This window comes from Ictalurus furcatus, chromosome 20, assembly GCF_023375685.1.
Source record: "Ictalurus furcatus strain D&B chromosome 20, Billie_1.0, whole genome shotgun sequence".
NCBI lineage: Eukaryota > Metazoa > Chordata > Actinopteri > Siluriformes > Ictaluridae > Ictalurus > Ictalurus furcatus.
Window position 1 is genome coordinate 4,725,323 of NC_071274.1, and position 13,342 is coordinate 4,738,664.

The window sequence follows — 13,342 nt, forward strand, 5'->3', positions numbered from 1 at the left end:
TTTTTGCTGAAGCCGACTTTTTTTTCTGTTACGGTAAAGGAAGAGATAATTTCCTGTTTTTTTGTGCGATTGAAGCATAAAAGGGGGAGTTTCTGGATCTCTTTCAGAATGTAAAGAGCTAGTCCGTTTTAAACTTATCACAGAACCAAAGGCAACACAACCACCATGCACTTTTTCCACATCTTCATGGGTGAGTGCATGCAAATATTAAGAAGCTATGCGTATCATGGCAGTATTTTGAGGTTTATATTGAAGCTGATCCATTTTTTTTCTTTCTTTATGCAGTTTTTATAACATTGCTTGCATGTGTCAGGATGGATGGTATGTATTATGGCATGTAAATACAGTACAGTAGTTACTAACAGTCATTGGAACTGCTTAAAGGAATTTAAGTGCTGGCTACACACTTAATGTTCAAAAAGAGGGATCGATTTTGTAAAAGAGTGGAAATTACGTTTTGGTTAATTTGTTAACCAAAATGTGTTACATTTTGCTGTAGATGCTAGTAACCAATACGCTTGGCAAACCTTTCGGATCTCACGGGATAATTTGTTTAATTTACACATGTACTGTAGATATAGATCCCACACCACCCCCAGTGAAAGCCAAAGCCACAGTGAGTTTGGGAGAGCCGCGGCTGTTCTCAGGGGAAGATGTGCAGATGACTTGCGGTGTCCCAGATGAGCCTTCATCCAACTGGACGTATGAGTGGTTCCATGATGGTGAACTCTTGAGCGCCACAGAAGTGTACAGTTTAAACAAGGCACAAGTCCTGCAAAGTGGAAACTATACCTGTAAAGGAATGAAGGCGATAAAAGCTTGGCCCTATATAGTGCCATCAATTCCAAGCGACCCTCTTAAAATACATGTTGATGGTAAATGTTTTTGAACTAAATGTTATGTAATTTAATAATCAAACTATTTAACAAGAATGTATTTGTGTGTGTGCATTTACAATGTAAGGTAGTGAGTGTACAGCTTGTGTAACAGTGTAAATTTGCTGTCCCCTCAAAATAACTCAACACACAGCCATTAATGTCTAAACCGCTGGCAACAAAAGTGAGTACACCCCTAAGTGAAAATGTCCAAATTGGGCCCAATTAGCCATTTTCCCTCCCGGTGTCATGTGACTTAGTCTTACAAGGTCTCAGGTGTGAATGGGGAGCAGTTGTGTTAAATTTAGTGTCATCACTCTCACACTCCCTCATACTGGTCACTGGAAGTTCAACATGGCACCTCATGGCAAAGAACTCTCTGAGGATCTGAAAAAAAAAGAATTGTTGCTCTACATAAAGATGGCCTAGGCTAAGAAGATTGCCAAGACCCTGACACTGAGCTGCAGCACGGTGGCCAAGACCATACAGCGGTTTAACAGGACAGGTTCTACTCAGAACAGGCCTCGCCATGGTCGACCAAAGAAGTTGAGTACATGTGCTCAGCGTCATATAAGTGTGTCTTTCCTACAGTCAAGCATGGTGGTGGAAGTGTCATGGTCTGGGGCTGCATGAGTGCTGCCAGCACTCGGGAGCTGCAGTTCGAAGCAGAGACTGGGCCGCAGGGCAGTATTCCAGCATGATAACGACCCCAAACACACCTCCAAGACAACCACTGCCTTGCTAAAGAAGCTGAGGGTGAAGGTGATGGACTGGCCAAGCATGTCTCCAGACCTAAACCCTATTGAGCATCTGTGGGGCATCCTCAAACGGAAGGTGGAGGAGCACAAGGTCTCTAACATCCACCAGCTCCGTGATGTCGTCATGGTGGAGTGGAAGAGGACTCCAGTGGAAACCTGTGAAGCTCTGGTGAACTCCATGCCCAAGAGGGTTAAGGCAGTGCTGGAAAATAATGGTGGCCACACAAAATATTGACACTTTGGGCCCAATTTGGACATTTTCACTTAGGCGGGTACTCACTTTTGTTGCCAGCGGTTTAGACATTAATGGCTGTGTGTTGAGTTATTTTGAGGGGACAGCAAATTTACACTGTTACACAAGCTGTACACTCACTACTTTGCATTGTAGCAAAGTGTCATTTCTTCAGTGTTGGCACATGAAAAGATATAATCAAATATTTATAAAAATGTGAGGGGTGTACTCACTTTTGTGAGATACTGTATATATAGTATTATTTATACTCTCCTCTAGGTGGTTGGGTTCTCCTACAAACCCCATTTGAGCCATTAATTATTAAGGAAACAATGACTCTGACCTGCCGTGTCCGTGATGACCCCCTCCTGTCACATGTGATCTTCTACAAGGATGGGGTGGAGTTCAATAAGCAGAAAGGCACAGATGTGGTGTTCACCAAACTCACGCTTGAGGATGCTGCTATTTACTCATGCAGGGCCACATGGATTAAGAACATGGAATATCAGTCTTCCCAGTCTCTGCCTTCTTATGTGACTGTATTAGGTAAGACAAATTAATCTAATGGATTCCTAGCTAAACAAAAATCCTCCATCAAATAATACACTTTAACTGCCCCATAGAAAACCTTAGCACAGATGTTTTATGTCGGTAAGGTCTGAGTCCAAGTGACAAAGTTGCTAAGACGGTGGGGAAGCTAGAAGTGATGGATGATCGGATGAAAGCATGATCGTGCATGCTAACTCGCGCAGCATTCATACACTGTTATCAACATCCAATTGATAACATAACAGAACTTCTCTTCCCTGTTTGACCCCAGATATATTGGAAACTCCCACGATGACGATTGTCGGAGGTCGGGGTAGAGTAAGGAGTGGGAACAAAGTGGAATTCAGATGTATTACCAAAGTAAATGCTAGAGAACAAGGCCTGAATATAGAATACTTCTACTTAAAAAATGGCAACAGGCTAGGACCTGCTTCTGCCAGAGACACATACGCCATCCCAGAGGTGAACATAAATCATACCGGAAACTACACCTGCAAAGTCCGTGTAAGGGCTCTGAATGTGGAGCGGTGGAGTAACCAGGTAAACCTGAAGGTCCTGCCTCCTGTGAACCTGTAGACCTTGGGATGTAAGTTTCTAAGGTAAGAGGATTTTTGGATTTTTAGTCGCAGTACATTTATTTAATATCTAACACACCTCATTATTCTAGTGTAGGTCTTCAAGACATAATAATTTTGATTATTATATCCATTGTAAGTACACACTGTAAGGAAAGTAGTACAAGCTCATTCAAAATGCTTTGTTTAGCCCTGATTGGGAACTGTGCATAAAAAATAAATGACTTCTTTTTTATGGTAATCTATAATAATGTCATAGAATATAAAACTAAAATGCTATCAGGTTCCATTTTTTATTTTAATTTTTTTACAGTGTATCTTTTTTTTTTTTTTTTTTTGCTACCAATAGAGCCAGTGTACCAATGCTCCAGCCCTGGAATGCACGAAGCAACACAGCTATTCAGCTATCATCCAAGTTCTTCACTATTTTAGAATACTCTTGCATTGTTCACTGTTTTCTGCCTTTCTCCCATCCATGTGATCACAATTCTGACCTTTAAATGTATGTTATATACTGGATTGATGATGCAAATTATATTTTGAATCTGAGAAACTTTTATACCTTTTATTTCATTTTACAAGAACAGAGATATATCCTTAAATAACAGTTTTCCTATTTGATTTGAATACATATGCATGATTGGCTTATTTAAATCTTAAAATGCAATACCATTTTACTTTGGAACCTATGTGTAATAAATGTTGTTTTTTTTTTTTTTTTTTTTTTTTTTTTTAACAATCTATCAATAAACACATGGAACACATGATTCTAGACTTTATAACATGGGCTATTAAAGGGGAAAAAATTATAATAAGAAATACATCACTGGTGACGTAAAGATGATGGTGATCACTGACTTTATAGGACGCTGGTCAAACAAATTTCAAAGCAAATGTTACTGTTTCATATATGGGGGAATACAGCATGAATGTATATATTTGTAGGCTAACAAGCTTCTGATTGTTCTAATTAATGCAGAACATAATACATAGATTGCCTAAAAATGGACATATTGGTTATATTGTATGGTGTTTATCAAGGCTTAGTTGCTTAAGACAAAAATATTAGAGATTTATAGAAAGGAAAAAAATAATAAAAATAAAAGGAATTAATATTTTTTCCATAATTAAAAAAGAATAATAATAATAAAGTCACAAAAATGATTATGGGTATAGTAAGTTGGTGGTAAGATAGGGAGTCACATCGGACTAAAAATAACAGGAATTTGAAATAAAAATACAGGAACAGAAGATGTAGTAGGGAATGTCGACCGGATACACGGTTAAGTAGACAGTGTTTCAGGGGTATGCATCAGGACTGGGATCCCGCCGGACACAACAAAAAAAAACGTGTCATAGGAGTAGGCATTTTTTTTTTACTTTCCTGAGATCAGGAGCAGGCATTCAGATATGAAGATTGTGGTAGGAAGAATGACCACATTCTTTAATATTGGATGCAGTGGTTTGCGCACTGTACAATGAACTTCCAGCATTTATTCATTCATCCATAGTAACTGCTGCATCCTAGTTAGTTTATATATGGTTTAAAGTACTAATTTTGCTTATATTTTGAGAACCAGAACCGATTACGTTCATTAGAAAATATCACGGGTAGGTAGAAACAAAAAAAAAAAATGGCAGGATGGGTCAAGAGGGTCTGTGCGGGTGGAAGGGACTGGTCAGAATTCCCTCAAGTGTGGGCAGGAATGGAATTAAAAAAAATAGTCCCGAGCACATTTCTTGAATCTGTATCTCAATCTCACAGATGATGGTTATGTGGATTTCAGTGCAATACCTGACCCTGGTTTGTTTTTGATGTCAGTCAGGATACAGCAAAAACCCTGAAAAGGTGCTGTCATCCTCGCTGCTGGAATAGGCACCATTCCAATCTCTTAGGGTCTCCACCCACACTTGGTCTCCAGCAGCAAGCTTCAAAAGGACCAGACTGGAGGCCTGGTCAATGTCCTGGCCCTGAAGTGCATCCCGTGAACGCAACTTACGCACTCCATTCACAACCAGTGACGCACGCAAAGGCTTGTTTCTCACAGTTATCTGGTAAGAGAATACATAAACCCCTGGGTAAGTACAGTTGAACTTGCTAGTGGCGACATCGTAATGGTTTTCTCCATTGTAGAATATCTTGTCGAAGCGCACTGGGAAGCCTGAGGGTGGAAATGACTTGCTTGGGTAGAGACCTACACTGAAGGCAGAGCGCAAATGCCCCACAGTGTCACCCGCTGTCCCTTTTATACCTTGAAGACCACGGTCGCCACGCTTTCCCGGAAGACCCCTTTCACCTTTTGGTCCCCTTAGACCTCTTAAACCTGGAGCTCCTTCAAGACCTCTTGGTCCTGGCTCCCCCTTGATGCCTGGGCTCCCAGGTTCACCACGTTCTCCAGGTATGCCAGGGTTTCCATGCATTCCATGTTGCCCTGAAGAGCCAGGATCGCCCCTCATACCCGGGGGCCCAGGTTCGCCTGGTTCTCCTTTTTGTCCTCTCTCTCCCAGCAGTCCGCATTCTCCCCTTTCACCCTTTTCGCCCTTGTCTCCAATCATGCCTGGTGGTCCAGGTAGGCCGTCTTTTCCTGCCTCACCTCTGTCACCTTTAGTTACATTTTCACTAGGCTCTCCTTTGTCACCTTTAGCACCTTTGAGTCCAGGCATACCACCTGCACCTTTTTCGCCTTTAAGTCCGGTATCACCTGTATAAATTTAAAAATGCAAGTAATACAGTGTGTCTCGTGATAATAAGTATGTTGTACATCTTATTGTTAGATTAATGTAGGACATATACCTTTCTGTCCAGCCTTCCCTGTATTGCCTGGAGAGCCTGCAAATCCACTGCTTCCTTTCTCACCCTTTTCTCCTAAAGCATTGCAAATGAGAACATGTATATGATCTAATATATCATTATCGTTATAGTGCTACAGGTTTGTTACAGCTCATCTGCAGTTGCAAAATTTTATCATTTCACCTGTCTTTTATGATTCTCACCTTTGTCACCCTTCAATCCTGGCATCCCAGTTGGGCCTATTGGTCCTAGAGCCCCTTTGATTCCCGGGTCCCCTTTTCGACCAGGAGGTCCTACACATCAAACAGATTAGCCTAGCTCAAGTTTGAAGTAAATCACATATAATAAATGTCACAAACACTGATCAGACATAACATTAAAACCACTGACAGGTTGAAGTGAATAACATTGATTATCATGTTACAATGCCATCTGTCAAGGGGTGGGATATATTTGACAGCAAGTGAACAGTCAGTCTCGAAGTTAATGTGCTGGAAGCAGGAAAAATGGGCAAGCATAAGGATCTGAGTGACTTTCACAAGGGCCAAATTGTGCTGGCTAGATGACTGGGTCAGAGCATCGCCAAAACGGTAGGTCTTGGGGGGTGTTCCCGATATGCAGTGGTTAGTCCCTGCCAAAAGTTGTCCAAGGAAGGACAACCGGTGAACCGGCAACAGGGTCATGGGCACCCAGGGCTCATTGATGCGCATGGGGAATGAAGGCTAGCCCATCCGGTCCAATCCCACAGAAGAGTTACTTCAGCACAAATTACTGAAAAGGTTAATGCTGGCTATGATAGAAAGGTGTCTGAATATGCAGAATATCACAGCTTGCTGCGTATGGGGCTGCACAGCCACAGACTGGTCAGAGTGCCCATGCTGACCCCTGTCCACTGCTGAAAGCTCCTTCAATGGGCATGAGGTGGACATGGCACAAGGATTCATTTGGGAAGTCGAGGGACACAGTTGGACACTCTGGGCAATATTCTGCTGAAAAACCTCGGGTCCTGGCATTCATGTGGCTGTTACTTTGACGTGTATCACCTACCTAAACATTGTCACAGACCATGTACACCCTTTCATGGCACTGGTATTCCTTAATAGCAGTGGGCTCTTTCAGCAGGATAATGCGTCCTGCAACACTGCAAAAAATTGTTCAGGAATGGTTTGAGGAACATGAGAAAGAGTTCAATTTGTTGACTTATGGTCTATGGCCTGCACTTATATAGCGCTTTTATCCAAAGCTCTTCACACTGTGTCTTATTCACCCATTCACACACACACCAATGGTAGCAGAGCTGCCATGCAAGGCGCTAACTTGCCATCGGGAGAAACTTGGGGTTCAGTGTCTTGCCAAAGGACACTTCGATATGTGGAGTCACGTGGGCGGGGAATCGACCCGCCAACCTTACGATTAGTGGACAACCCTCTCTACCACCTGAGCCACAGCTGCCCCAATTAGACTTGGCCTCCAAATTCCACACAGTTCAATTCGATCGACCATCCGTGGGATGTGCTGGACAAACAAGTCCGATATGTAGAGGCCCAACCTCTTACAACTTACAGCACTTGGATCTGCTGAATCTGCTGCTGTCTTTGTGCCAGATACCACAGCACACCTTCAGAGGTCTTGTGGAGTCCATACCTCGAGGGGTCAGAGCTGTTTTGGTGGCACGAGGGGGATCTAGACAATATTAGGCTGGTAATATTGATGTTATGGCTGATCGATGTATATGCTCCACTTACATCTCACGGAGCATCTGATATCTTTGTTATATCTGTTTCGCCACAAACATTGGAACCTAAAAAGCTGAAATCTGATACTTCTGTATGTCACACAACGAACACAATGACATAACGAGCTTTTCAGAGCAAGATATACTCCCATTATCTTTAAAATTAATTAAACGTTTTCTTCAAAACAATACTGCATAGATGTGGTTGACCAAGTCAGGTAAACTACCTTATATTATGATAGTATGTGATTCTTAGCCAAGTTGAAAGCATGTTAAACATATAAAACTCTCAAGAAAAATCCAATGAGACAAGTATCTAATAAACTGGAAACACAGTGGAAACACAATATATATCCACTAACCTGGAGGCCCCATCTCACCATTTGGTCCAGCAGGTCCACGTTCTGGAGGGCAGCACTCGCAGAAGTTGAGGTAACATTCTGTATAGTCCAGAGTGTAGTTATCCTGCACACTGTTGGGTGCTACTGTGGTGTCTGGGTGGTAACCTACATACGCATTAGCAGGGACAGTGGTACTCTCTGTGATAACAGAAGAAACACGGTCTTTTGCCTTGGTATAGTCCACTATCCTTGCTGTGGCTGTGGATTTTCCAACATACGCAGTAGTGTGGGCCAACTCTCGAGGAGGCTTCTTGGTGTATTGGTACTTAGGCCGTGGGGTTATCTTAATGGCATCGCTCATGGGTGACAAAAGCAGTACAGTCACTGCCAAAAAGATTGATTGAAGACAGAGTTCAGTCATTGTGGACCTGTAAATAAAGAAGAAATTTGAGAATTATCTTAGAATTATGCATTTTATATGCCCAACAACTCAATAGTGTTTCTCCGATCTATAGGAGATTTTGAGAGATGACCAACTTATAGTTAAATAATTTACTAAAAATGATTGCTGAATGGTTCTTTGGCTAGTTAATGGTTCTTAGCTGCCAAAATCTCTGAACCATAAAGGGCTCTATAAAGGGCTCTATATCTATTGACACAAATTTGATTAATTCAACAGTGTTGAATGGTCTGTCACCTGTGATGAAGTGCAAAGCGTTAAAGTACTGCATATTACATCTCAAGATGTTTAAGAAATGTCAGATGTGTGCTTTGTCCTTAATAATAATAATAATAAAACCAAATATTTCTTTATGATTACTTGTTCTATATTTAAACTCAGGAATGTTTATGTTTAAATTTTTCTTCAGGCAACAATTTATTATGCAATAGAAGATGCAAATTCTGAAATACAAACATATTCTTAGTCATGATAACATTGATATCTGATGTTAAAATCATTTTTACATTTTTTTGCCTGGTTGAAAGAAAATATAAAAGTATAAAGTGTTATACTGACAACGAAAACCTACAGTCTGCATTTACTCACTAACAATAGGGATATTGGTCCAGGATACAGCCTTGTAGTACTATATTAGTTTTTTTGTGTGTGGGTTTTGGTCTTTTTTGTAAATTGCTTGTTGAGTTAGTCCCAGAGAGATCTGAGATTATAGCTTTGATTAATGATATTGCATATCCCCTAATAAGGAGGTGATAATACGGACTCTCTAATCCTAATGCTCCAAGACTGGGCGATGCAAAACCTTGCTACAGTGGCTAAGATTCTTTACCTCTCATGTGTGTCGTGCTTTTGTGACATGGGATACTGCACCCTCATGAATCACTCCATCTAGTAGACAGCCAAAAAAGAAAAGAAGAAAAAAAAAACAACACGAAAAAAGATGCAGCTTGCCAGCTGGATTTAGGGCAATGAGACTAGTCATTCAATATGGGAAGAATTTCTTTAGCACTTTTACCAAACCCCAATGAATGGACTGCTGCCAAGCTTTAGGGTTAAAGCAGCAAAGCTAAGGGTTTGGGCACTCAGCAGCAACAATGTCATGTTACTGAAGCAGGATGTTTCACTTTGCAATTGCATTGGATGCTCCATTGTCCATACATATATATATATATATATATACACTGTGGATGTGGGATCACCGGTTGGTTTAAAAATTATGTAAATCATATGCTATGACCTTGGCAGTGACCAGATCTCAACTTAATTGACCACCTATGAAGGATTTTGGAAGTGTTAGAGAGCACTCTCTACCACCATTCTCAAAACACCGACTGAGGGAATATCTTTTGGACGAATGGTGTTCATCACTACATTACAGTTCCACAGACTTGTAGAATTTATGGTAAGGTGCACTGAAACTGTTCTGGTGGCTTGTAGTGGTCCAACACGTTTTCCTTTAAACAACATTAAATTTCCTTTAAGATACCAGCATGCCAGCACACAGATGCATCATGTAGATATACAATAACCTATGGCATAAGTGTGTATATTGCTAGTACAAGTGTCAGAGGGAATAGTATATAACTGGGAATTTTTAACACCTCAATGCCACTGCTGTGCTGGTAATGCTGAGAATGGTCCACCAATTAATATCTGTTCAGCAGTGGCTCTATAACGGTACCTTCACACTGAAGCACTGGAGTTGGTGTGCACATGCACAGCAACAGATGGAAACAGTCAGTAATTGTACACCTACAAAGTCACCTGAGGTCTAATTTTAACTCTTGGCTATTTCTTCCCTGTGTTTTGGGTCTCAGATTCACCCCATGTGTTAGCTCGGGGAATCAGAGTTTTATTCCAAGCTATTTGGTGTTACTCCAAAAAAGCTTTTGCCCAAAAGAGCACTGATAATCTCACCATAGCCTAAACCTGAGCTGTTTTTTTTTTTTTTTTTTTTTAAACAGAGGAAAGAGCTTATCTAATGAAGCATCTGTTCAGGTAAAATGAATGAAGACCATATTGAGAAAGGAGAAAATTCCACAGATCACACACACACACACACACACACACACACACACACTAAAAATACAGCCATTCAAAAATTTTAAACCATATATCACCGGCAGAATCTCTTGAAACTGACTGATGAATTAACAGATTGGATGCTAGCTGTTCCCTTTTCAACGATATACATCGGAAGCATAGCATAAGAGGTACTGATACTGAAGAGTCCTTCCGGAGGGTATTACTGCACACTGACCTATTGGTATCACTCCACTATTCAACAGCCTCAACCATAGTGCTCAGTTTACTTCCCTTCCACTCAACACTTTCACTTAGCGAAGGCTCTCATCTTGTCCCCATGCCACCCCCATACCTCTGCACCCCTCAAGCCTTGAGAAGAGATAGGGTGAGACAGGTGAGAGCCTATCTCACAATACAGCTCCATCAACCCAGCTAAGCTGACAAGAAGAAATCATTTTGACTAAAAGTCTTTGACTGAGATATTTAAACTTGCACAAGAATTGTGCTCTAGGTGTAGGTGCACTGAGCATATGTCTGCATATGTGCGCCCCTTTCCCCTTTTGTAAAGGGAGGGCATTTCTGCCATCCGAGCCCAAGGTGTGTTTAGCCTCTGGTAGAGTAACAGCTCAGGCTGTGCTCGAGTGGTAAGCCCTTAATGGGGTTCACTATGACCCTGTAAAGAAAGGAGTAGCTGTTGAACCATTGCCTAAAAAGCCTCATTCTATTTCTTTATCTTTTTCATCTACCTCATTCTGTTTCTCAGGCTCTCCATGCTGTCTAATTTTCATCCTTATTTGAGAAGCTTTAAAAACACGTATGTATCTCCGATATGACTGTGTTAGAGTTATATACATGTTATATATATGTATATATAATATAATATAATATAATAATAATATTATATAACCAGCTTGTTCATTTCAAGAAGAAACAGATCCATATAAAAATATAGTTTGAATGATCTAAGTTGTGTAAAAAGATATATATTGATCTTCCTTATAGTGTGCCAGACAACACTGTGTTAGCAGGATGTATTGATATAGATGAAAAATGTAACACATATACAGCATACCAGATACAACCAAGATACAAGTAATATACAGCTCATGCACAGCTACATTAACTTTAAAACATTGTCAGTAATTTATTACTATACACTATGTAGCAAATTTGTAGATTTTAGTTCAAAAAGAAAACAGATCTGTGAAAAAAAAAAATAAATAAATAAACTTGTTTTAAATGACCTAGGAACCTTGCTCTAAGATGAAGGTGTCTGTCTTTGGTTATATCCTAGCATCATAGTAATGCTGGTTTGTTGTTCTTTAATAGATAACATCATGCACTGGAATAATTTATTTCCATATTAAGTGTTAAGCATAATTATAAAATATGGCCAATATTCAAATTTCAACACTGTGTTTCCGAAACAACTAGCATATCATTTCATTATCCATTTGACATCTTACATTATACAATCTAGTCTAAATCTCAGTAATAATAGTCTCCAGAAATGATCTATTACTCAGAAGCATCTAGAAAAACTATTTACCGGATGTCAAGATCGTGCTGCCTTATTTTCCTGTGAGTCCAGCTATTTCCATCTGATTAAAGGCCAGAACTGAGAGAGGAAATGTTCTAATCAGGATTCTTGCACTGGATATAAAGATATACCTGCCAAAGGAGGAGTGTCACCCACTTTTCCTCTTTTTCCTTAGTCACACACACACACACACTTCCCAGAAGTGGGTGGACTATGTTGGTTCTGGCCCAGTGCTCTGCAGTCACCCAGACTGAATCTGAACAAAGTGTTGTTGCCGAGAGTGACCCAGAAACCTGACCCAGGCCCTCAGAGCACTGTGCACTTCATTCACCTGCTTATCCTTCTCTCTCTCTCTCTCTCTCTCTCTCTCTCTCTCTCTCTCTCTCTCTCTCTCTCTCTCTCTCTCTCTCTTTCCCTCCATCCATCCATCTCTCCTCTAATGTATAATGTATTAAAAGGGAAAAGTTTATACGAGAATTCGAGACTGAGGTTTATCTTGCAATTTGTGTGTCTGAAATCTAATTAAAGACAAAACGTATTTCACTATTATTCACTGTTGCGCCATCCTCCAAATACAGAGATGAATCAATAATAATAATAATAATAATAATAATAATAAATCTGTCTTGACTCTACTTTAAGATTATTTCTAGAGGTGATAAAGAACGATCTTGCCGTGAAACACTTCTATATCCTTCTAAATCAAACATGCTCTATAAGAACTTTAATTTAGAATATTAATTAAACATGCATAATTTCAAAATGTTTATATGATTTGCCATATGCAGCTGCGTACACAAACATCACTGGATGATACTGGATTACTTTCATTATTTACACTGATCCTCCTTATCAAACAAAGAAAGATGCACTAATAATAAACACCAATAATTTCATCTCAACCCATTCTGCATCATTCTCCATCCATTTCTCTTCAGATTTCTATACTAATATGTGCTCTGGGTGGCTATAGGCTCCAGGGCACTGCCCCTTTACCCACATGGGTGACATTAATACAGTAACATGTATTCATTTAGCAGAGGCTATTATCTATTAGCATTTAAAACCAGTGTTTTATTTAGTTTACCCCTACGTGTTAATTAATATATTAACTAACAAACATGTACTAACATGTACTCACACATGAATTCATATAAGATTAGTTCTTTATTAGTTCGTGATTAGTACATACCTTAACTCATCATTAGTTCATATAAGTATTAATTGAGGTAGTATTAGTGATTCATGTACTATTGTTGTAAAGTTTTACCAATACTTCTTTACCCACTAGAGGGGGATATTGGTTAGACTTTGGCAACGCAGAAAAAAATTTATATCCTGTCCTCGTTAGGACATTAGGAACAATTTTTAGAAAGATAATGTGTTTGGTTTAAGGTCTGTAAAACAGATTTTTGAGTAATCCAGTGGTTCTATTGTTCAGTGTCAAAAGTACAGGAGCTC

The 13,342-nt window shown here is 40.0% G+C and overlaps 2 protein-coding genes across 4 annotated transcripts; one reads left to right on the forward strand and one right to left on the reverse strand.

The window, feature by feature from the left end:
* Positions 1-100: 100 nt before the first annotated feature.
* Positions 101-3,753, forward strand: LOC128624165 (high affinity immunoglobulin gamma Fc receptor I). 2 transcript variants are annotated; one of them, XM_053651568.1, is made up of 6 exons: positions 101-190; positions 286-321; positions 576-875; positions 2,145-2,411; positions 2,686-3,013; positions 3,339-3,753. In XM_053651568.1, exons 1-5 carry the CDS (start codon positions 166-168, stop codon positions 2,988-2,990), a joined length of 933 nt encoding a protein of 310 aa, XP_053507543.1. In that variant the 5' UTR covers positions 101-165; the 3' UTR covers positions 2,991-3,013; positions 3,339-3,753. The 2 variants fall into 2 exon arrangements, with proteins under 2 accessions (XP_053507543.1, XP_053507544.1); XM_053651569.1 differs by lacking the exon at positions 286-321 and having other exon boundaries at positions 151-190.
* A 99-nt stretch (positions 3,754-3,852) lies between these two features.
* On the reverse strand, positions 3,853-12,212 carry otol1b (otolin 1b). Of its 2 annotated transcripts, XM_053651565.1 has the most exons (5): positions 11,891-12,212; positions 7,878-8,284; positions 5,984-6,073; positions 5,784-5,855; positions 3,853-5,691 (listed from the first exon to the last, which is right to left on the reverse strand). In XM_053651565.1, exons 2-5 carry the CDS (start codon positions 8,275-8,277, stop codon positions 4,808-4,810), a joined length of 1,446 nt encoding a protein of 481 aa, XP_053507540.1. In that variant the 5' UTR covers positions 8,278-8,284; positions 11,891-12,212; the 3' UTR covers positions 3,853-4,807. The 2 variants fall into 2 exon arrangements, with proteins under 2 accessions (XP_053507540.1, XP_053507541.1); XM_053651566.1 differs by lacking the exon at positions 11,891-12,212 and having other exon boundaries at positions 7,878-8,416.
* Positions 12,213-13,342: the final 1,130 nt, after the last annotated feature.

What these genes read in the sequence shown, in the direction of transcription:
- LOC128624165 (XM_053651568.1), top strand. Translation starts at nt 166, where the DNA reads ATGCACTTTTTCCACATCTTCATGG. An exon ending in CTTTTTCCACATCTTCATGG is followed by an intron (nt 191 to 285) that starts GTGAGTGCATGC and finishes TTCTTTATGCAG; the next exon opens with TTTTTATAACATTGCTTGCA. An exon ending in TGCATGTGTCAGGATGGATG is followed by an intron (nt 322 to 575) that starts GTATGTATTATG and finishes CATGTACTGTAG; the next exon opens with ATATAGATCCCACACCACCC.
- otol1b (XM_053651565.1), bottom strand. Translation starts at nt 8,277, where the DNA reads ATGACTGAACTCTGTCTTCAATCAATCTTTTTGGCAGTGACTGTACTG. An exon ending in AGGATTGAAGGGTGACAAAG is followed by an intron (nt 5,856 to 5,983) that starts GTGAGAATCATA and finishes GCAATGCTTTAG; the next exon opens with GAGAAAAGGGTGAGAAAGGA. An exon ending in AGGGAAGGCTGGACAGAAAG is followed by an intron (nt 5,692 to 5,783) that starts GTATATGTCCTA and finishes AAATTTATACAG; the next exon opens with GTGATACCGGACTTAAAGGC.